The 24,143-nt window shown below is 43.1% G+C and overlaps 1 protein-coding gene across 7 annotated transcripts in view; it reads left to right on the plus strand.

Annotated features, from left to right (window-relative positions):
• The first annotated feature begins 9,163 nt into the window (after nucleotides 1-9,163).
• The window catches only part of pitpnm3 (PITPNM family member 3), a 65,278-nt gene continuing 50,298 nt past the window's right edge, over nucleotides 9,164-24,143 (plus strand). For 3 of the 7 annotated variants that reach the window (XM_029170753.3, XM_029170754.3, XM_055513969.1), the window contains exons 1-2: nucleotides 9,164-9,678; nucleotides 22,887-22,982. In XM_029170753.3, coding sequence (XP_029026586.1) covers nucleotides 9,654-9,678; nucleotides 22,887-22,982 — 121 coding nt within the window. In that variant the 5' untranslated portion in view covers nucleotides 9,164-9,653. Of the gene's footprint in view, nucleotides 9,679-12,086; nucleotides 12,159-22,886; nucleotides 22,983-24,143 lie in introns of those variants that run through there. The other 4 variants (XM_041073355.1, XM_055513968.1, XM_055513966.1 and 1 more) reach the window with 3 other exon arrangements.

The following is a 24,143-nucleotide window of genomic DNA, read 5'->3' on the forward strand; positions in this document are numbered from 1 at the left end:
TGAAATGCAGACACATCCAGATGTTGCGCTGGGCCTGTGGGGACCAGCCCTTGACAGCGACCAGTGACTGAATGAATTGGCTCCCTGCTTTTCCCTCAGGCTGGGTTCTGTGTGGGCGTCTCAATATGCGCAGGCCTCCACAAGCTCGGCCGCGGTGAAAAATTCATCGTTTCCTTCTAGCACAAATTGGTAGATTCAGGAGAGAGGAAAACACCTGGGCCCAGAGCGACTAACCTAACGGATGTCCTTGCCCCGACATTGGAAATATAATAAAAGATTCATTCACTCTCGTTGTTGTGACCCAACATTTTAAACGTTTGGGCTGAGAGACATTCAAATGAAGTAAAATATATTTCCATAAGTGCCTTCTCAGCAGACACCACTGTTATACTTGTAAGACACACTCCTTGTGCTTATATGGACTCTTTAGCTCGGACGTGTACAAACAGCTGCTGTCTGACTACACCTTTATCAGCACGGTGCTGCATCTTATCAATGCTCAGAAAGGTGTGACCTTGCCACAAGCCGGCATTAACTCATCTGAGCTGAATTCAGCTTCCATGAAGACACGGATGAATGAAACATATTCATTGTCTGTGCGGGGGCACTTGGCAGCACAGGTAGAGCCAGGCTGTCTGCAAAACATTTCCACCTCATGTTCAGTACTCGCATCAGTTGAAATAGACAGTGTAGTCCTGTTTGCTCTTGAGGGTTTCCTGGTAGAGCTGAAGTGCTTAAAGTCCCATCTGCTGCAAATACCACCTTTTCCTTTTAGTTCCATTACTGCATGAACCTATTTCCTAAACCACCAGCTATACTCTGATGGATCATGGGGTTTAAAACACTACAAATACTCAAAGCATATGTTCATCTAAAGTAGAGTTTATTCATAATGATGTTAATCTGAAAGCTTTCAGCTCACTCATTCAGTTTCTGGGTTCTGTTTTAGTCATTGAGACTATGAGCTTAGTCCAGGGGTGTCGAACTCTGGTCCTCGACAGCCACTGTCCTGCTGGGTTTCCAACTCTCCCTGCTCATTACCCTGAGCAGGTGTGTCAGTTAGCTGCTGGTAGACTAAACACACGGTCAAGGTAATCAGTATTAGCTGCAGCAGAGAGGGTTGGAAAACCAGCAGGACTGTGGCTCTCCAGGACCACGGTTGGACACCCCTGGCTTAGAGAAACCCAAAGACTGTGCCCGGAGATGAGCCTGGGTTATTGCTTTAATGAGCCACGGACATTTTGATCATCAAATGATGTTTTGTGTGCTAGTCTTTGATATCAGGCTCAATTAAAAGGGCAGAAGGAATACCAATAACCCAATGGGGAAAAGAGAAATGACTATTAATACATTGTTACATAAGCAGCATGTCACAGCAGCTGGCTGTGCAGCTCAGCTTTAGACATTCTCCCTGAGCTTTTAACCTGTTTGGCTTTGAGCCCATTTTGTGAACAAATCAAAAAAAGCATAACGAAACTGAAACTGCTGTATTGAGCTGAGTGTTACTGAAAAGGAAACTTGTGCTCAGAGAAAAAGGCTGAACTAGACAGAAACTAATTCAGAAACCTGCTGTGGAACGTGGAAGGTTGTTAAATGTGTTCTATGTTAATCTGGAGGTCAAAGGTGAGCGGTCACAGTTGCCTCATCAAAGGTCACCTGGTCAAACTTATGGTGTTTGACACATTGATCATCACTACTCTGTTTTTTTCAAAGCACCTGTGACCTGAAGTGTTTTTATAAACCTCCTTGTGTCTGACAGAGTGGTGTGAAGTCAAACAAACTCCAAGGCTCTGTGTGACACTTGTTGACTATGCAGTGTCCTTATCCACCACAACATGGAACAAACAGGAAGTTCCTCTGTGAGGGAGACCAGCACTGGAACTGCACAGACACGGTGACTGACGTCAAGTTCACTCTGCTGGACGATGCTTCTTCCAGCTCTTTCTTGGTGATGGTCTCAGATCTGGAAGCAGGTGATGATGCTGGGACCTACTGGTGCAGCTCAGACTCACAGTGGAGCTTTGGAAAATACACCAACATTCAACTGTGAGTTGGTAAAAACCCATCAAATATTTAGTTAGTCCATGAAACCGGTGTAAATGGGGTCAATGTAACTGATTCCAGTGTAAACACAATATAAACTAGCAGATGTTAAAACATATTTAGTATCAATTTCAATGCATCACAAAACAACCACATGCTGTGGTGCCACAGGGCTGATAACTGGTCTTCCTTCTGCTGCTTTGTGTGAATGTGGTGCAGGTGTCAGATAGCAGATATACATGTATGAGGAGTCTGCTGCTAATGTCTGTTAAGAGGAAGGATGACTTTACTCTTCCTCTCTTTCAGACGTTGCTGCCTTTAACACTGTGGTCTCCATCGTGTGTGCTCTGCTGGTGTTTATTCTGTGTGATGATCATAGTGTATAAACACAAATGTCACAATGCAAAAGGTACAAATGTATGAACAGAAACAGGACAAAGCTCAAACTGTAAATATGTAGAAACCAAACCTTCACTCTGACGTTGTTATGGGAAAAATTGTGTCTTCCTTATTTCTATGCAGTTATTATATGACTTATGTTCTGCAATTAATATCTTAGGTTTTGTCTTACTGTATGCATTTGACATTTGACCTAGATTGTTCAGTGGTTGTCTCTGCCTGATAGACTCTCAACTCTAGCTCCCAAACCCAAGGTCAAGGAGTTGTGTCTCTGTCTGTTGAGACTTGGTGCTCCTTTCTCACAGATAGCTGGCCGTCAGCGATGCAGGTGTGAGAATGTAAATATCTTCACACACACTGCGACAGGGAGGAGATGGTGCATGTAATTTGATTGGGTTAGAAAGACATTCCACCCTAGTCGGACAGAGAAGCTAAAAGGCAGAAGCAACTTGAGGATCGTGGGCTCTTTGCATCACACCTTCGTGGTGTGTGCACTGATCTCCCCAGCTGGTTTTTGGTTTGTTGATGTGCATGATCAACATCCATGCTTTTTATTTGCTTTCCCCATTATTTTTATTTTCTTTATTATTTCAATAAATCGCACAAAAGGACAACTCTCTCATCTGCTTCTTTATGGAAAATTTCCACCACAGACGTTTCCAGGGACTGAAGTCAACATGGAGATTCAGAGGAAATGGTTGGTCATAAAAGTCATGTTAGCAGCTCAGCTACATTTAGATTTATTAACATGTAATGAAGCCATCCCCTGATTTCTCATGTAATGTTGTCATCATGTTCAAATTTCAGTTAAACTTGTCATTTGCTTTATCATTAAAGTGACCAATACAACACTGGAATACTTAAACAGACCAGACCCATATATCCTGTTTCTTTTTGGATTTATGAAAATAAAGACGTGGTCATATTTTCTAAGTAGAAAAAGTCCAAGCGAAACAAAGTCTGTTGCGTTCAGAAGTCAATCACATACACAGGCGCATCTCTCTCAAAAAAATAGAGCTGTTCCCCAACACTGGTAGCAAAAATTCTCATCACTACCACATAAAAAGGTAATTCCTTTCGGTTTTATCCCATCAGGGGTCGCCACAATGAATGATTTGCATGATTGATTTGGCAAGATTTTATGCCAGATGCCCTTCCTGGGGCCCTCATCACTACCATATAACAATGAGTAAACTCTTAACATCCCCACTTGCTCATAACTCATGAACTTATACATTCTTAAAATGTGCAGAAATGTATAAAACTGATCAGTTCAGAAAAAACAGAGAAGTGTGTTGTGGCTGAAATGATCATTGTCAGAGAAAAGCAAGAGGAAGGGAAATGCACAGCACACACTGGTTTGTGTAGCTTTAATGAAAATAGGTTGGTCAAACAGGGACACAGGTTTGCAGAGAAGGTTGCAGAACTACTAAGGGATCAGTGGTCAGTTTCCAGCAGAGGCCAAAAACACAAGGCAAAGTCCAAAGCCGGCAAGACAAGGTCATGAACAAAAACTAGATTTGGTACACTGGAGAAACTTACTAGAAACAGAACACTGGAAAGTGGAAAAACATTCTGGCAACTGGCAATGATGAGACGTGGTGCTTAAAGGAAACCTTCACAAATTTTCATTGGGGTTGACCAAAATGACCTCAGATAATATTTGAGAATGAGGGGACAGTCAGATTGCTCCATAATTTCAATGCAGAGAAGTTATCATTTATTCCTCCCGTAAAATGCCTTGGCAGATGGTTTGCTGTGGGCTCAAAAACTACAACTAGTGCTTCTTGGTGTCTTCTGTACATGCCCCAGCAATAGTCAGGCTGGGGCAGGTACAGGGGGCGGAGCCAGACTGGGACGGGGCGGAGTCAGCCAGCTGGAGCCACATTGTTTTCCCTCGCACCTACAGCACAAATATTCAATGGTTGGAGGTGCTGTTGTAGATTATTTAGAAGACAGAAAGTACTTCAGCACAGACTGATGTTTGTGGTTAGTTGTATGAGCCAGAGGACAGCGTAGACGAGTTACGTCGTTTGGAAGAGGATAAGGCTGCCTATAAGGAACCGGCACCTGCAGCAGAGAGCCCAGAGCCGGCGTCAGGCAGAGCCACAGGCCGGCATCCTGCAACAGATCGTCAGATGCATCGTGTCTCTACGCCGATAGAAGCAAAACTGAATATCCAATATACCAAATGAGCACTGATTAAGTAATATATTCAACCTTTTATTGTTTTAACTTCTGCTGTGAAATTTGAGTAAAGTTTCTAGCTGCTGTTTATGGTGTTTTAGACTGTTGGAAGTAGCTTATGTTGCTAATGCTAGGTTGTATATTAGCTCTGACTGACTGACAGAAACTAATTCAATATTACTACTTCATTTTGTAGGCAATGTTGGCTATACTGCTGCCGATTCCTCTGGGATGAAGTTGTGGATTCCACTGCTGAGAGGGGAGTGTGTGTGTTATGGATCATTAGTTTTGTGCTGCTGGTAAACATAGCAGCAGTTCAAACTAGCTTCAGAATACTAAGGCTGCCTGCCGGCAGGCGCTGTCGACACCTGAGCAAACTGTGGGTGAAGCGAAGCAGAGTCAGAGCCGTGCAAGTCTTAGCTGATGGTTGAAAGTGAATGCTGCAAACTAAATAAACGATCACGGTTTTTCAGACCAAGCTTTCTGTCCGTGTCTTTGGTATTGGTGACGTCTTGAGATATCCTGCAGCAACTCTAGGTCTCCCTGTAGACCGGTGTTGTTCAGCGAGAAGCACCATAATTCTCCACTGAAATCCAAGCCTGTCTAACAAATGCATTACATATCAAGCTGTTTAAAAGCATTGTCAAAGTAAACATGCTCATCTAAAGTAAACGTCTTTATTGATAACTGATTATCTGATAACCGATCACACGGAGTCACAACGACAGCGTTACTAGAACATACCCACCTTAACTCCAGCTGCATCATTACATAGCATGGCATTGCGAATAGGCTGTCGGCTAACATGTTACATTAACATATGATAGAAACACCAGAGAGTAGCATCACACACAGCCGTCATGTCTGTCTGATCATTAAATATAATTAAAGTCATCAGTCCGTGGACTAGCTTGTTGCTGCTTGTGGAGCCTTCAGGATCTGCTGTGCCACGTCAAAGGACTGCAACACTTCCTTACTCAGTAGCCAATCAGAGCGTAGGGGCAAAAAAAAGATCACGTTGTTTTACTTGTAAATTTAGCCACGATTTGTGCATTATTAACGCCCCAATTTATATGTGTAAGCATAGTATACAGTAGCCCAACAAAGTCCACAGGTACAAATCTAGTTATACGGTACACGCACAGAGCAGTTCACACACGCACGCATCTGGTTACACGCGCACATTGTTTTACAAATGCACAAATCTGACCGTAATTTGACTCTATATCGCACTCCTACATATGGCGTAACTCGTTGTTGAACTCTGGCCCATACAACTAACCATGAATATCAGACTGTGCGTACTCGCTGTCTTATAAATATTCAACAGCAGAACCTCCAGCTATTGAATATTAGTGCTGTAAGCGTATGCGAGGAAAAACAATAGCGGACAGAGTAGTTTTGATCCAGCAGACTGGCCCCACCCCTTCTCAGCCGGACCCCGCCCCCTTTCAGCCTGACAGTTGCTGGGGAAGGTACAGAGGAAACTAGAAAGCACTAGCTGTAGTCTGTGAGCCCGAGGCTTTTTGCAGAGAACTAAATGATAATTTCTCTACATAGAAAATATGGAGGAATCTGAGTGTCCCATCATTCTTACATACTACCGGAGGTCGTTACTTTTACTTAAATACACAGACTGATTACTAAACGAGAACAGCTGTGAACATCACGTGACTGAAACGTAAAATTACAATGACTACACAAACAGGACCCAAACAGGAAGATGCCAAAGTAAAACGGTAAACAACACAAAAACATGATAATGATGCTGGATCAGTGACAGTCATATCCTACAACACCCAGAATGCACTGTGCTCTTACGAATCTCCCGAGCTGCAGTGATTGGATCTTCATGAGCCACCAACTGCAGGGCATGTTACACACAAACATTTGGACATTGCTTGCAGTGTATTTGAATAAAGACACTGTTTCCAAGTCGTTCAGCAGCTTATTATTTTGAATCAAAGCAAACAGTTGTTAGAAAGCCACAGATTCTTTATTTAGTCAAATCCATCTTCATTCCTTCATCTGCTGTTAGTGTCTGGAAAAACAGCTGCCCCTTCCAAAAGTTTCTGTGACGATGTGCAGCCACCTACAAAATAAAATTATTTGTTAATATTAAAGTTGTTGCCGACCATTTGAAACTAATGCACAAGCTTACGTTAGCAACATAAACTAACGCTACACTGACACTCCAATACACAAAGCCAAAAAAGCATCAGCTCGTAACTTTATTCAAACTTCATAGCAGATGCGAAAACAATAAAAGTTTAGTCAGTGCTCATTCGGCTGTTCTGACCTGGCTGTTTTTCCCAGTTTCTTCTTGGTATCCTGAAATTAGTTTCAAGTGCTCCCTCTGTCATATGTAGCCTAAAGTTGATGATCCATAACTGTATAGGCTATAGGAGATGTGTTCAACGTACAAACTCTATTTGAGTGAGTCCATTGATGTAATATGATTCATTTTGCTCAAACAATACTTTCACTTTTGGTACTTCAGGTATTTTTGAGCTACTTTGAGTCTAGTAAATAATCTTGGTACTTTAACCACAGCAGATCAAAGCAGCACTGTGTCTTTCTGAAACATATGTAAAGGAGTAAAAGGCTGTGGATATAAAGAGGAACAATGCTGTTTTACACACACAGATAACCAGCCACAGAAGAGCCACAGCAACACAATTGTGTTTTTGTGCGACATTGACAAGCCGTCATCATTCAGTCATACCTGAATGTGAAGTGATACTAGTATGAACCCTGTGTGACACACAGACGCCAGAATATTTTAGTAGAAAGTTTCAAGTTTTAAAGAGCAGAAATCATGCAGCTTTTTGTTCACCGCTATCCACCCAGCTAAGTGGTAAATGGCGCTTTCCCACCCACAAGGTCACTAAATCGTTTTCTCAGACAGAAAACAACAACAAATCTTCACCTCGGGTGCTAAAATATGTTTGCTTAGTGCCAAGTGTATTTTGTGACGCTAACAGCTCCTGCAAAGTCTCACATTGCTCCTGTTTTTATATTTTAGAATCCCAACAATGGCTCTCTATGACTATAAATCCATTTACACGTGACAGGGTTTCTGTGGGTCTGGGCTGTAATGCCGAGGAGCTGTAAATTGTACCTGGATTTTCCACTCAGATTTCATATATTTCATGATAGATTTCTTGGTATCTACTAGTTGTTGGTTCCAGTTGTATAGAAGTGCAATTTGGTAATAATAAAATGAAATAATAAAGATTACTTGATTTTTAAAAAATGTGTTGTTGGCCAGTTGTTTCGGAAAAATCTATTGTTTTTTGTTACAAATGTGTTTTTTACATTAGGCATCAGTCTCAGTTATGAAACAAACCCATGCAGAACACCCAAACTTTGCGTAGAAGGTAACTTCAGTCTTGAATATAAGAACTGCAGCTTTGAATATATGTTCTAATTGCCATGGGGAGAATCTCTCTTACAAGAGAAATTCACTTAATTCAATTAGCATTTTTTCCACTTGGATTCAGTCAGTGCAGCCATTTGCTGTAATCAGTGCAATCCATCTTGCTGCCTTCGTGGCTCTAAGGCTTTTTTCTATTAGGTTTTTCTGAGTGGGATCTCTGCTAAGTGTTCCAAGCCAGAAGTGTGTTGTCATTGGCTTTTATGATAAATACAAATTGGCTGTGTGCATCCCTATGGAGTTCTGTAGCATGGCGTGCCCGCCTCTCGGATTCCACGCTGACGCATCAGCCACAGGCGATTCCCTCCATCAATATTCATTTGTGTGGATGAGGCTGTTGAGTGACAGTGCCATCGCGCCATCCTCTCAAGGCCTGCGTGACTTTATGTGTGGCCCCATACAGCGAAGAGGGTAACACGCAACACAAGGGTGTGATGAAAACCCATTTTTACAGCAATTCACATAAGTGAGCAGGTCAAGATGAGCTCATTTAAATTAGAGGCACCGTTAATTAAAGCATCTCCAGATTAGACCCGACCTCGTAAATGGATTTGAAGGATTTAGAGGGAACGTGATGCATCTTATTATTTCTGTTTTATCCTTACACAGCTTGTGTTGTTTTGATGGCTTTGTCTTCAATTTGAGTGACTTATTGTCAAGGAGCCCAAACATTTTGTTTTGTGCCTGCGAGACTGTCCCTCTGACACCTGCTGCTTCGCTGATAGGGATGAATGACAGGTGTGGTAGCGTCCATGCCATCCATCCTAATGCCTCCATGCATAGGAAGGAATATGCAATTAAGGCTTCTTTTGGCAGATTCCAGAATTTCAATTTGTGAATATCCCTGCAGTTTGTCTGAAAACAGCAATAGCTATGATTTAACATCCTACAAATTGTCTTTTTGCTATATGGTAACAACCAAACTTACATATAGACAGAACACATATGTTCCTCCTGAAATGTTCCTCTTTATGCTGTGGTACATAACGAATTTGGATCCGTTATTCAATTAAACAATTCATAGCTGGTGAAGTAGATGTCACGTCAGCCGCCGGATTTAAGATCTGCTTCTTGAGCCTTTGGTAAAAGTGAGAAGACGTTGTTTCGGAGGGGGACAGACGCCCTTCAGCGGTCGCGGCCGCGGACGCGCGCGCACCGCTGGAGGCAGTCGAGCTGCAGACCGGCGGCTTGTTTTAAGGAACTCTGGCTCGTGTCAGCGACAGTAGAGGAGAGCTGGGTGGGCATCGCACGTGAGCCAAGTCTGCAGAGGCACAACGCTCAGCGGCGCAAAGTGGAGGATATGCGTGCGACAGCGGCGGCTCGGCGCGCGTCGGGGACCTGACACAGGTGAACGACACAGAGCACCGCCGCACATTCTCCTCCTCACGTGCCCGTCTCCCCACCTCTTCTCATCGCGGGGCGAGTGAGGAGACGGCGATCCGGCAGCCGTAGTCTTCCTCCCGTCTGACAGGCGTCCAGGCGCAGGAAGAGGAGCCGCCGCCGCTGTTTAATGAAGTGTCCGACTACCGACTAAACGCCGACCGACGTGACGGCTCCACAGCGAGCGGGCCGCCGCGGAGAGGACACCATGTCAAAAGAGACGAGAGGAAAAGGTAAGGGGACCCTTACACAGCACGTGCACGCGCAGGTAGAAACCTGCGTCTCCAGCTGCTGGCTGTTGGCGCGTGCGGCGATCTGTAGGAATGCGCGAGGGTCCAGAGCGGACCGGGGTTCGGTCACATCACTGACACACCGTTTGACTGTGACGCCGCAGGGCCACGGTTCTAACAAAGGGACACTGACCACATGTTCAGGCGATGTGTCGGTGACCTACAGACAGAGCCAAAGGTCGGTGGTCACGCATATCCATCACAACGCGCGTCTCCGTCCGAATGCGGGGGTGGAACTATTTTTGGCAGCTGCTCTTTAAATTCAGGATGTGACCAGCAGTGTCATGAAATTCAACGGAAATTCCCACCGAGCTCACAGAAACCGAACTAAAACTCTGCATTCTCAGGGTGATAAACTGGACCATAAGCAGCCGTGACTAAGCTGAACCTTTACGAAACGAGGCGCGCGGCGCGTTTCTAATAATAGCGCTCAGTTTTTTACGCAGTTGGGCTGATGGCTGAACTCTGAACGTGTCGGCTACGTGACAGAGGCTTGAATCCGTGACGTTCTGAGGCATATAAGGATCATTGTTGCTCATTCTGAACATCCTCCTGCAGCTCAAACGCGCCACTTGTTTGCTTCAGGCTGCTTTTGCTCATCCTCTTCTATGCAGCAGTGATTTGTGTTATGTTTAGGGATGTGGTTCCCACAAAGATGTGGGAACATATTTCACAGAAGGAGCTAAACGCTACGTAGTAGCTGGTGTAAAAGCTTCCTAATTGTTCCAGGCATCTTGTTGCTGTGATGTGCATTCAGGAGGTGCTGGTTTGGTTTCCCCATCACACGCATGCCCTGCTGATGAGCCTTTGAGCAAGTCCCGGGATCAATCTGAGGGTCAGGACTGCCGTTGCGCGTGCGGCCTTTGTGCTCTAACCTTTTCCACAAAGCGTGCGCGGATAGAGAATTTCCCTGAAGGGATCAATGAAATATCAGATCATTGTTGCTCTCACTAGTGTCACAACCGACTGGGGGGATTTTATTCTTTGTGCTTCCAGCTTTAATTTTGTTGCCCCAGATTTAAAGTAACATCCTCGCTAGATAAGAGGGTCCAGCTCCAAACAGCGTGGAAAGTCTCTAAAGCAGTACCAATAAAGCAGTTCCCTGTTTGGGAATCCTCTGAGTACCTGGAACCCCAGATGGTCATGTACATGCCACATTCTCCTTGGTGGCATACTGTAGCTTTATATGCCGGCGGTGTCAGGTAACAGCAGACTATCCCAGTGTTACTGAGCCCATGCTGCTACTGTACATTTATTACAGCGCCGTAGCAGGAAGGCCTCTCACGTGGTGAGAGGCGTGAAGAGCCCCAGAATCTTTTCAAGGCATGTGGCATCGCCGGTGAAAGAACTTACAGTCCTTTGTACTGCTGCACGTTTTCCCCATGAACCTCTGGAACTGCTGATTTTCTCGTGACACGAGGGTCAGATCAGCGAAGCGAGACTGACGTCTAAATTTACATGCAACTGTTTCATAGACATCTATCTCCTATCTTATCTTAATGCAGAGAGAAACCTTCTCTGACACAGGTTCTCAGAACAGCCCGTAGAAATATTCTTTTAATTTTCTGCTGATTATAAAAAAATGACAGTCTGCTGCTTTAATACTGAACACAAACATATCAGGGGCCGTGGAATGATGCAGGGAACAGACTTCTGTTGCCCACACATTACCTCTGCTTGAGGCTACATTAGTTGTTTTTAGCATAATGTGCCCGGCTGCTGGGCGGTATGTGTGTGGTGGATAATATACAGGAGCTTTTCATAGAGTAAACAATGCAGAGAACGAAAACAATCAACGCTTGGACTAATTTTTTTTAAGCTGCGAAAACGATGATGTCAACGGTTTCAGGCGGGTCGATCCGAAACGAGAAAAAAATAAGCACGAGGAATCGGAGCTTAAAGCAGCTTCAGTAAAACACCTGTGAGTAACACACACGAGGAGGTCAAGGAGGAACCAAGCACTCAGATCAGGATCCCTTATTATCCTGGGAGAGGGCAAATTGCTGTACAGCCAGCAGAAACACACCCAACCACAACAATAATACACAACAGGAACCAGGTAAGCCACAATCACAGCTTCACAGCATGAGTTCTAAGTTATTTAAAAGTCCTATCACAGCAGGAACAGGGGCGGTTTTAAGCCTTTGTCTATACTGTACATCTAGATAGTAGATCTTTAACGGGGATAGGTTAGAAAGGCCCTTCACTGTTGTTCCTAAAAACATGCTGCACACTAGACTTCGGCTCTCTCTCTCTCCTTGGCCACGCCCCCTCTCATTCTCCACTCCCATTTCCTGGTTGTACCCTCTGCGACCCTGACAGCAGATCACTCCCACAGACACGCCAGATCATCTGTGATCAACTCTGGTCATTATGGTTCATGGCTGCTGATTGTGATGACCTGTTTGTTGAATCCCTGTCATGTGAGTCTGATCTAAGGTTTAAGGTTTCAGTCTTGTTATGTTCTTGAGAGGAGTTATTGTTTTACTGTTCGTGAACAAGTCTTGTTATGTCTGTAAAAAAAGGGTTGTGATGGTCTTTAGGCCAAGAGGATAAACTAGGTTAAGGATTTACCTGGAAGCTGTGAAGTCATAAAATAATGGTTTAATAAATCCACATGACTATGTTTGTGTAAAGGCCAGGGAATTGCCTTCACATAAATACAAGTCTAGTTCACGTGATTTAGTTACCTGAACCATGTGCTTCCAAAATGTTTGTTCCCATCTTGCTTTGCACTGCGAGCTTGTTCTGAGATTGTTTCTTCCTAGTGCCTTTTTCCAGATGAACCTCAGTCACCTTTACTCCGTTATTTGGCTTTTTGGAGGCATTTTAGACTTTTAGTTGGTGATTTTGGAGGTTGGTGGCTATTGGTAGTTTCTCAAGATCTATCTTTCAAGTCTCACCCTTTTACAGGATCACACCACACGTTGCCCTCTACCCTCCGTTCTGATTGCCAAGTTATTTCTTTTACTTTTCACACATCCATTTGATGTTACCTTGTTTCACTTCTCCAGCATTTCCTGTTGAGTCTATTTGTCGTAGAGTCTTGCTCTCAGAGCCCAGAAAGCAGGATCCAGTTCACGAACCCAGATGGAGATGAGTGAGAATATTCAAGCTGCAGGAGGTAGCTACGCTTTTAGGCATGGTAACAGAGCATGGAACCAGGGCAGCTCTATAATATGAAATGTTGTTTGCTGATAGCCAATATTATATTGTGTAACTTATCTACAATGCAGTGTGTGGCCACTTTATCACGTACATCTGTTTAGTTCAGTTACTCACAGTTTCAGAACACATGTTATGAGCAAAAGGCCATAAAACAGGAGTTAATGAGTGTGCTGAATATCGCACATAAACTTGCATCAAGCTGTGAAATGTTTGAAATTGAAACACTCACTTGTGATTGGATGAGATGAAGCTGATCGTCATCATATTTATACTAAAGTTTTGGGGTCTGTACGATCTACAATATTGTGCAGCCATTACTGTATACGATATATTTCACACTGCTGTTCATCATGTTTTGATTTTGTTTTGATTGACGCGCACATCACTCGTAGCTGGTTGGCTCCTCCCTTCTGTCAATCACATCAGAAGTGCTGCTGATTGGTTTGATTATCTGCTCTTGTTCGTTTGCACAGTTGCACCTTTTATCCAGCATCATAAAAGAGTGAAAATAAGCAAACGTGAGTTTAGAACCAAAGTAAACTATTAAAAGAAAGGACGCTGCATTTCAGGGACAGCTTCAACCGGTAAATTAGACCAAATCATTTTGCCGCTGCTGTGGTGTTCAAGTGTATGGGGTGCCGAATGTAAAAGGAGCACCTATAACTAGTTTTATCACATTTAACTAAATGGCACGTTTCCTCACATTTAGTTAAATGTGCAAAAGTCTAAATGTAAATGTTAAATATAAATGTATATGTTAAATGTAAATGTTAAATGATGAACTAAATATTTAAGTAGACTCCACCCCCTATGATCCTAGATCAGTGACGCGGACTCAAACACCTTACTCAAACAGTACGCATAGCTCCGCCCACATCTGACTCACAACCTTAGTATTTACAAAGCCTAAAACCGCCACTGTTGGCCGGCTCATTTATTTGCTGCATCGTTTTTCATAACCAAATGACGAGAATTTATCCCCACTGTCCACAAGGTAAAAAGGCTGTAAATGTAAACACCTGCTCATTTAGTAAAAGCTGTATTTACTGCTTTATCTGTCATAACACTGTAATTTTAAGGCTAAATGAAAAATGTTTATTTCTTGTATTGCATTTATGTACTGTTGTACTATTCATATTTAATAATCCAATCTCAGCTACAATACGATTATATGGATTTGTAGAGAAGCATTATTGGATCAATCAAACAGGTTTAATGACAAAAAAATGAACTATATTGTCATTTATACCCACCTTCAGAATCTCCTTTCTTCCAAATAAAATATTTGTTGTAAGAAGCTACAGATGTGAAATGCAGTAGAAACACAGCAAACTGTTTTTGGTGTGTAACCAAACTTTTCACTGCCCCTTTGTCACAGGGATAAACAGATCCAACATCCAGATGTTTCAGATCAGTCTGTCCAATCTTAACAGGGTCTTACAAAAATGGCGTAGGTCAGTCTGGTAAAAAAACAAAATGGTCTTGTGTATCTTTACTCAAGCATCACTTCTCAGTGACTTGACAGCAGCATGGTTGTTAACCACAGGCAGAGAAATCTTATTTAGTGCATGTACAATCATAAGCTCACTGTTTACTCACCAGCACTCATCAAGACATTGTCATCTTCTGCTGTCCTCGTTCTTCACAAAAACTGTGCATCTTCGTTTGTCGCCCTTTGTGTGAAGAGGAAATAATTCTTAGAGCAATGAAATAGTTTGATGTCTGATGTAGTAGTAGATGTAGTAGCACGTAGTACATATGGTTAATAAATGCAAGACATAAAGTTTTCTAAATTGTCGGGAAAATTGCTTAACCCCAATGTTATTGATTTGACTCTCCATAAACTTCACGTGCTTCAGCCGAGCATTATAAAAGCGCGATCCTCGCAGTGCTCCCGGTTGGAAGCAGATTGATGGCACCGCGCAGGGCGTGTGGGCCGACGACCAGCGCGCTCGTATATCAAACATGCAGCGTATCTGTTAACATTAAACAGAACTTCATGTCTGTTCTCGGTGAAAGAAGAGCGATACTTCAAACACTGACCAACACGGACAGGACGGACGTTATTTATAGCCTTCTAGCAGAGAAATATGGATTCAGCAGCAATGAGGGTAAAAGCTTTGGTACTAAAAAGAAAACGGGTCAGAGTCTATTCATCAAGCACCAGACCTTCTTCTGTGATTTTGTACAAATGTTGTGGTTCCCAGATGTTGTACTTTTGATTTTCCTGCACCCTGATATATTCTTTTTGTTTGTCGTTTTAAAAATAGCTGTCCCATCTTTGCCAATTTCTTTTGGGCTAAGCTTAGCTGGTGCCCAACATCCTGAACAGCACAGTCACTGTGGGGAAGTAACGAGGAGAATAGGGTGAAGGTGCCTCAGTGAGAGAAACTGCTTCCATTGGCCAGCAAGGAGCCCCACATGAAAACACAAGCAAGAAACAATGAATCACGTCTCATTCATGCCTGCGGTTAAATAGGAAATCTAACTGATGTTCTGCTATCCAATCCATTTCCGACCTGCGGCCTGAAGCCAGAGCATTTCGTGGCCAGACAGACCTTTATTTTCCTAATCTCCCTCCACCATCTTCATCATTCCTCATCCTGGAGTCGAACTCCTACCGTTCGTTCGCGAGGCCCCGTAACCTCGGCCAATGCGGCGCTCTGCGTGAGGTCTAGCACGTCTGAGCATCTCTATTTGATGAAATTGGATCAGTCACAGTTTATTTGCTGTCCAAATAAAATAAATGGAAAGCCCACTGTTTCGCTGAGATGCTGCCTCTCTGGCTAAAAACAGAGCAGAAGGACGCTGATGAACAGCCTCTGCCGTGTTCTCTTGTCTTTCTTTGTGAAAGGTTGGTCTAATGAGAAACATTTGCTAGTGTTCTTGTGTTTATTTTTTTCTACTATAATGGAGAACAGAGTGCAGAAAAATGTTCTGATTAAAAGTGTTGGGGCTCCTATCTCTCTGTTTAGGACCTGATCCTTTTAAACGGCTTGTTGTTGCTGGCAGCTGGTCTCCAACGGCCTGTTCAACCAACAGACGCAGCAGAGGATTGGAGCTGGTGCGTTCAGCGCGTGACCTCTGCTCTCTTATTTGATCATGCAAAGCGGTATTAATTGAAACGTAATGGCGTTTTGTCATGGAGGAGCACGCTGGGCTCAGGTCGGCCGGTGCCAGGGCAGACACAAAGCAGTGGCAGGGGACCGACTCACCTGGAGCAAGGCACAGGTCTGCTCGTTGTTCAGCACAGCCAGAAGCCCTGACGTCACGCTGCTCAATATAGAAGCTGCCTTTGGTGAATTATTTCAAAGGAAGCTTTTAGACCCTGCAATGGACTTGTTGAAAGCTCAATTAGACCCTAATAGCGGACTATTGGCACCAACACTCGCTTTAAAAATCTACCAGGGCATCTTGCACACAAGTGTTTAGCATTTTGGGCTAATGTCTGTTGCTAATTGATTGGAAGCACCTGCCAAACATGTTCACCTTGAATAACTGAATAAAAATGAAGCTCTTGAATTTTAAAATTTGGAGATAAGACTTTTAGAAAACTAATTATTGATTCATAAGCGTAGAAATGAACTGATTTGCTGAACACACCAACTTAAAATCATTTATGTTGTGATTTGCTGGTTGCTGGTACAAAGTTTGAGAATTCCACTTTAAGTATAAACATTTGATGCAGGTTATCATAGACCAATAATCATTCTAACACACTTTTATCAATGTAGTTTAAATTAGAGTGAGTGTATCAAAACCATCCACCTCTTTCTTTCCTGTTGTTAGGCAGCTGTTAGCGCGGCGCCTTCTCGCCGCGTGCTCCTCCGCCTAAAGGACCATAAAGTGTGGCGTTCGTCATTTCTAATCCCGTTCACTTGCAGTCATTCTCGCGCCGGACCGACGGGGAGGCAGGGCCGCACCGATGCTAATCACCTCGTCATAGCACAGTGGTCTATTATCAGTCGAAGCGAGCGTCGATCAGCGTTGCCGCGGTGAGGATGAATAGCATCCAGGAGGATAATTTCTCCAGGATGAAACCCACTGATTCATCGTTTCTCAGATGTCTCCTCTGCGTCTCTCATTGGCCGTGGAGTGCAATTTTTAATTGTGCACTCAAATAAGGGTTAATTAAATTAGAGTACGGGCTATTAATAGCTTTCCAGTGACCAGGCAAATGTTTGGGAAGCAGAGCTATCCACTGTGGCAGGACTTGACCGTCAGAAGGCACATTATCTCTCTGTCGGTGTCTGTTCGTCTTTACTGGAGCATGTTGAATGTTGACATGTGAGGCAGACACACTTCTGTTTGTTCACTTGGAAGACTTTGGCTTTATCAGTGTCTTGGGGGTCTTGTTAGTGGTTTATTGTTAAATGTGGCTAATTACAAAATAGAGAGTTGGCACTTGTAGCTTAAAGATTAAAAGGCCTGACTAGGTTTGTCTTGTTTTTCCATGGTGTTATTTTAGGAAATACTAATCACACATCGCAAATGAAAAGGAATATGCTCTTACAATTTTAAATGCAGGAATTTTAGTATTAAGTAGTGACAGTATGCATTCATGCATTATGCAGTGTTTATGGCTTATCAGCATCTTCCTTTTACCTATTTCAGCTTCTGTGCTTCCTTCAAGGGCTGTTAAGTTGGCCATGACACTCTCGCGGTCACCAGAATGAATTTATGAATGTGTTTTATTGCATTATTTGCTGCAGTAGTTCATTTTTTTCCCATGTGCTTTGTTTGTATAAGGTCAGAGTGAACCTTAATAGAACCTAAATGCAACAGTGCATCGTTCACAGGTGTGTCCCAATGAAGAGGAGACGTTGTGCAGGAGTAGCTTATTCAGAATGGTTCAGTCCATACAGTGAGTATGTGTTTGTAACAATGCCCTGCTCGTGTCTTTTTAGTGCCAAGGCTCGTGCAGCATGCATCTTGCACGAGGCTTGTTGAAATGATACCCTTTTGTGTGAAAGCCATCTGCAGGATGAATCCAGCTGCAGTGAGAGCCAGCTGCTTGATGAATCCCCAGACGATCAGACCTGGTGTCAGTGAAAGTTCCTTCTGGATACTGTGATTGCTGTCTACTACCTTTTTAGAGCCTTAAAGTTGGTGTTTGAGGTCTTCAATTTGAATCTATTTCTCACGTCTTCTGACACTGGCAAGGCAATTCCATGCATCCTTTAGCTTTTAGCTGCATTTTCCTAGTCCTTCACTAGTCACTTTTGCATGTTGCTTTATACTGAACCCTGCGTAAATGTGCTGGAGGCACATTATGCAACCTTTCTGTAGATAGCTGGAGGCTGTGGCGCACGCCGGGGTCTGAGGTGTATACTGTACGTGCGATGGGGGAGATAGAAAGATAAACGAGTTGGGTAATAAATCTTTCAGGAGCTGCGCTCATGCCGTGTCTTACTTCTCTCCCAGACTTCTCCTCCTGAATTCCTAATTTCACCACATCTTCAGCAGCTGCGTTCCACTACATAATGTCCCCATTAGTTTACAGCACTGGAGATTAGCCTGTGTGTGCGCATTTGTGTGTGTGCGCGTATCAAATTGTAAAGAAAAAACATATTGATTGATATAACATAGGTTTTGTTTAGTCCCAAATACTGATTTCTCCTGCTGTGAATGTTGAATAATCCTTCATTTTACATTTATTACACAGTTAATAGTCACGTAGAGAAAATGAATGCACATCTGCAGCAAATCGTGATCACAGGTGAAGCTCAGTATTTCTCACTCATCTTCTAAAGCACTTAATCGAGCTGTCTGTCATTGGGGGGGAGATGCAGCTACACAGTCACCACTGGAATCGAACCTGTGCCCTTTTAGCTGTGAGGTGACTGAGCCTGGTGGGATAGTGATTCTTTAATCATCCTTATTAGTCTTGGTTTTTGGGTATTTTTTTAAACAGCACAAAAAACTTCACATTTATGCAAATGACGCCCTGTTATATACGACATTCATCTCCAGCTGTGGTCTCACTGACAGCTTGATTGCATGTAGCTAGGCATAATTCTTTGCTTAACTGAGAACTGGATACAGTCAAGCCAAGATAAAACGGACCTTTTTTTCACTTGAGCAGTGAATGTTCGTCTCTGTCCATTTGCATTTAGAAGCACTGATTAGCACTTAGTCTGGCAGCAGCGTCGTCGTCTTTATGAAGATCAGTTAGTACTGTATGTGCAGTACCTGCCACAGAGTGTAATAATGGAACACTGTAATTATTGAAATCCCACCGCATGGTTAAAGAAAATTCAAAATTCATTTTTAAGCATCTTTGACCAACAGTCTAAGGAAAAAAAAGGTTTGATGCATAGATAACTTTAAATATCCAACTAACAAGACCCTGCATAAGCCATGTTGCTCTTCACATCTCTTTCCAAATCCCATCTTCACTTGGAGAATGGGATTCCACGATTGTTGCAGAACGTGTTTGCCGTTACAAAGATCATAGTTATTTACCTATCTTACACACATTCAGCACTTATGGATGGAGCGGCACTAATTGAGTGAGTTTCGGACACCTGAGAGATACAGTTTTTTTCATTTAGGTCTCTTTTGCTACAGTACCAACACTTTTTGGCTAATATAATGATAATTAATATAATTAATCCAGTTTTTATGATTAATTATACAATAGAGGGTTAGTAACGACTACATCCATGTTCAAGACAGTGAAATCCTACCAGGGGGTTCTAAGCTGATTGGAGTGGGGCTGCTCTAGTAATAACGCTGTCAGTCCACTGATTCCACTGGCTGCAGGTCTTTGAAAGTGGATAATGGAAAGAAAGAGATGAAAGAAGGATGTGATGAATCACCAGCAAGACTGTGTTGTGTTGCTCTGAAGTGGAGCTTTTTAGATGGATGCACACTGTTTTATTTAACAGAGCCCCGTGAATGGCTGCCTCCCCTCCTTTTTGCTGTCATTCTGTTAGTTGAAGATCCATTTATGAAGACAAACTGAAGTTTGGTGAGTCTAATTAAAAAAAAATGATTTCAAATGGACTCCTTGGTAAAGTGCCTATAAGCTCTGTGGACTTAAGGACACAGATAGATGATGGAACTCTTCTTGATTCAGTGCTTCTTACAGTAGCCCGCCTTGATGGACAGCTCTCATGAATGAACTATTTATACATTATTATTCAATACTTCTCTGCTCCAAGGTACTGTACACGTGGGACCATCTGCTCAGATTTGCCCTCCAGCTGGTTTTGTGGTAATAATCGGTCGGTCTTTCCAGCGTGCAGTTAGTATTTGTGGGGTTATACTGAGTCCTGTAAGCGCCCTGCAGGGAGCTACAGCCCTCATCTCTATTACCCAGTGGGGAAGGCATCACTTGGCGATAAGCACAGTAAGGCATCAGCCACATAAGCGCTCGGTTAGACATTAAGACATCTGATGTGCATGTACAGCTCCCAGAGTAAAGTGAATGCACTGACATGCAAGTAATGTGAGGTTTCTGCATCCACCGAAGGTCCGTTAAATAAAGGCATCTTATTTTGAAGGCCTCACTTTTAAGTTCACCGATGGAGTGCCCACTGCGCTCCACAAATCAACTCCCATAATGGAGAGAGCTGTTTGGTTGTTGACTTTCAGCGGTTTGAGTGGCAGCCGGCCTGTGATTGAGTGAGGGGAGTTTCTCTGCCGGCGCTGCACGGCTCAACAGCTTGTCTTCGCACTCGGTGTGAGCTCTGTGTGCTCGCAGAAGCTCTCAGCACCGCGGCGCGCGAAAGCTCATCGACTCGCTGCTTCAAACTGGCTCTTTTTTAAAATAAAAAAAAAAAACAACCTCTGGACATGTTGAAACCAGGGAGCAACTGGCAGCCTAACGAGCACAAACCTGTCTTTGCTATTTCAAAACCACTGATTCACTGATGTGAATGTCAATAAGTATTAGTGGCATTTTCTAATTGTACAGAAACCAAACATACGCAGCCAACATGGACTCAGTCATCAATCAGCACAAATACACCAACATTAGATGAGAGGCAAATGGCCAAATATTGTCCCAGTCAGTAAAGCGATTAGTGAGCTTTGTGGATTCTCTCCCTTCATGCTGTCTGTGTATTAATGTCTGCGTGCTGCCAGGGAGGAACTCTGACACAGCATGAAACCTAAATGAGCAACTGCGCAAATACATGCGCACCAATGGATTGCTGGTTCGCTCTCTAAAGACGGACAAGCTGCAGCGTGTGGCAGAGTCGCCTCAGAGTTCCAGGTGATTTCATGTCACAGGATTTTCTGTATCCTTGACATGGTTTCTGTTTTTATTAATAATATTTATTGTTACTGTATGTCATTGTGGATCTTTATCTGTTGTGTTTGTGTTCAAATGTTTGGACAAATTGTCTCGTGTGCCACTTCTCCAGTGTTTAGTGGTTACAGTTATGTTGATCCAAACATGATTTCTGGGATTTTACTCATGATTGTGTTTGTGTTGTGCAGGAAAGAGTGTTTCTTTTCGCCTCTTGCTGCGTCACTAGGCAGGTGACGGTAAATGCTTCCTCCATCTAATACTTCACTCATCCCTCTTGCAATAGCAGCACTGGAGAACCCTTGACCTTTAACCCTTTCATCTCAAAGTCTGGAAAGTAAGCTTAGGACTCATGTTGAACAGAAAAGTGTGATGTCTATAACGTAACTTAATAAAACTTTCTTTGCAAGCAGCAGTGTTGGCAGCTGACGATGATGATGGTATAATCACAGGAAGTACAGTATGATTCCTAGATTAGTCACTGACAACGGCATTGATGATATACATTTCTATCGGTGCCTAATTACAGAACTACGTGGTTTAAAAACACAATACTGTGTCCGTCTGTCTCATTTTGTTGGCACAGCAGGAAACTGCTACCAAATTGGCTAGTTGGTCTGTAGACAAGCTGGCAATTGTTCACGTTACCTTCCCTATTTTTTTTTGAGTGAGTGTAAAAAGCAAATGCTGCAATGCTTTTAAAGTGACATGATGTTAAAGCGGCCTTAAATTCAGGGGGAGGGTCCGGCTGCTTTTTAGAGAATCTAAATGGCTTTCTGACCGTGATGTAAAGTGTTTCTCCCTGTGGTAAGGACCTCAGTTTAGTGAAGTGGAGATTGTATAGCACTGCAGAAAACGCACACACTTCCTGTAAAACCACTTGGGACGAATTCGGACAAGAGTTGAACGTTGATGGGAGGGAAATCGTTCAATGAAAAAAAGGAAAATTTTCTTCCAGGAAAGCGAAAATAATCACATAAGGCATTTATTACATCCTGACTTTATGAGATCCACCGTGTTCCCTTTGACAGTGATGCATTTGCTACAGTAACGGCCTATATGGCACTGATATTGGCTAGAGTGTAATGGGCTGCAGCTATGGGAAAACAAGGCTTCAGCATGTGACCCTGGGCCGAGAGGTCAACAGGTGCTGACGGGAGGAAGCTCATTGATGTCGCTTTCACAGAGGAAGACACGTAACATGAGGTCACTAGATATGAACGCATCATATGGATTCCGATGGTTTAGTTTAAAAGGAAGCTACCAACTGTAATTGAGCTCATTCATGTCATTCAGTTATAATCGGTCTTACTGTACCAGACACTGTCTGTTTTCAATTTTTGCAGCTGCTTTCAGCCTCTGATCTCTAGAATGTGATTTGCCGCATTCAGTTGTTGGAGGGGTTTTATATCACTCGAGAGTGAATATTGTCAACAAATGGAAAGTTCTCCAAATCCTTTTTCATCCTGCTCTTGTATCAGAGGGTCATAAATATCGCTACGCAGCTTCCTTGCTGAGGCACTTGTGGGCTATAACGCTGCTCAAAGGAAAATCCATTGGAGCCTTTTCACCTGCTGTGCCACTCCAAAGGTCATCTATCCCCACCTGGGGCGTTCTTGCTTTGCTTTACCTCTGTCCTTATGTTCTGTAATCATGGATGCGCTTATGTTGCTCATTCTACTGTTGCATAAGTGCAATGTATCTATTTATTTCTTCTTATTTGCAGGTCCGTCACGGAAGCACAGCGCCACACATTGGTGTCTGCAAAATATCGCACAGGAATCTGTGGACAGTTCTGACGAGGAGTTCTTCGATGCTAGAGGTTAGTAGTATTAGTATTATTTCTTTTTTTACTGTAATAATCCCAGAGACGATTTGAACCTGTAAATAGTAGCAGTAGTAGTTTTCTATATTTATACTGATCTTGTTACTCTTATTGTATAAACATTTCTAGTCTGCTCAGGAGTTGTTTTATTACTCAAATTCTACTGTTGCTGGTGCCAGAGGTATCGCAGCGACTTGTAAAACAAGCACAACAATAATTAGCCTTCTCAGTCTTCAGTAAGTCTCAGCTTCCTGCATAGCTCTACTAGGAAAACAACAACACAAGACAAACTAGCGCGAGACATTTGTGCCCTTGTAAATGTATACAGCTTTATACATAAGGGATGCCATTAGTGTTACTTTTGTTGTTGCTTAATTTTAAAGCCACAATCACCTAATCAATAATAATATGGATTAATGCTACAGTACATTAAATATAAAGTGATCTAAATGGAAGGACTTTCTTTGTCACAGATGGGGAAGCGAAGGCTACAGTAGCTAAAGAAGGAGGAGGTTTAATCTGATGTTTATTATTTTGTCTTATTACTTTCTGATTTGGTGCTGTAAGATTTATTGTTATGGCTAAACTATGTGAAATCTGAACGCAGAGTATGTGATTGTGAAACAAAACCCCTGGGTGTGGGTGATAAGCGTATCCTAGCCTTTACTCAAGAACACATTCAAGTCGTGAGGCCGACCAGAAATAGAAAGAGGACTTGAACATGCTTTTCACTGTCCCGGAAGGAGTTCATCATCATATAAGTGTTCCACTTATCCCACCAATTATCCTCTCAGAGTGTTTATCCCCCAAGAGGCTGATGGTACAGATACTAATCAATTATGTCTTATCATCCCACTGTTCTCCGGTTACATTAAGTTGGCCAGTACTCGGGGGGAGGGGGTGGTGAATAGTAAACTTGGCCAGTAACAGATTAGAAGCCGTCTGGAACGTGCTCCGCTCCATTTCATTTAATTCTGCCTCTCTTCACATATTCCGTTTGCTAAAAAAAGGCACGTTCCCCGCACTCGGTCCCAGGAAAATATGAAATATTTACCTTATCACAGCTGCCACGGAGCGAGGCAGAGCTGTGCGTTGCTCGAGCTGCATTTTGTGAGATGTGTCAGAGCACTGGGGGATAAGATCACGTGCATGCGTTCT

Source organism: Betta splendens, chromosome 13 (assembly GCF_900634795.4).
Source record: "Betta splendens chromosome 13, fBetSpl5.4, whole genome shotgun sequence".
NCBI lineage: Eukaryota > Metazoa > Chordata > Actinopteri > Anabantiformes > Osphronemidae > Betta > Betta splendens.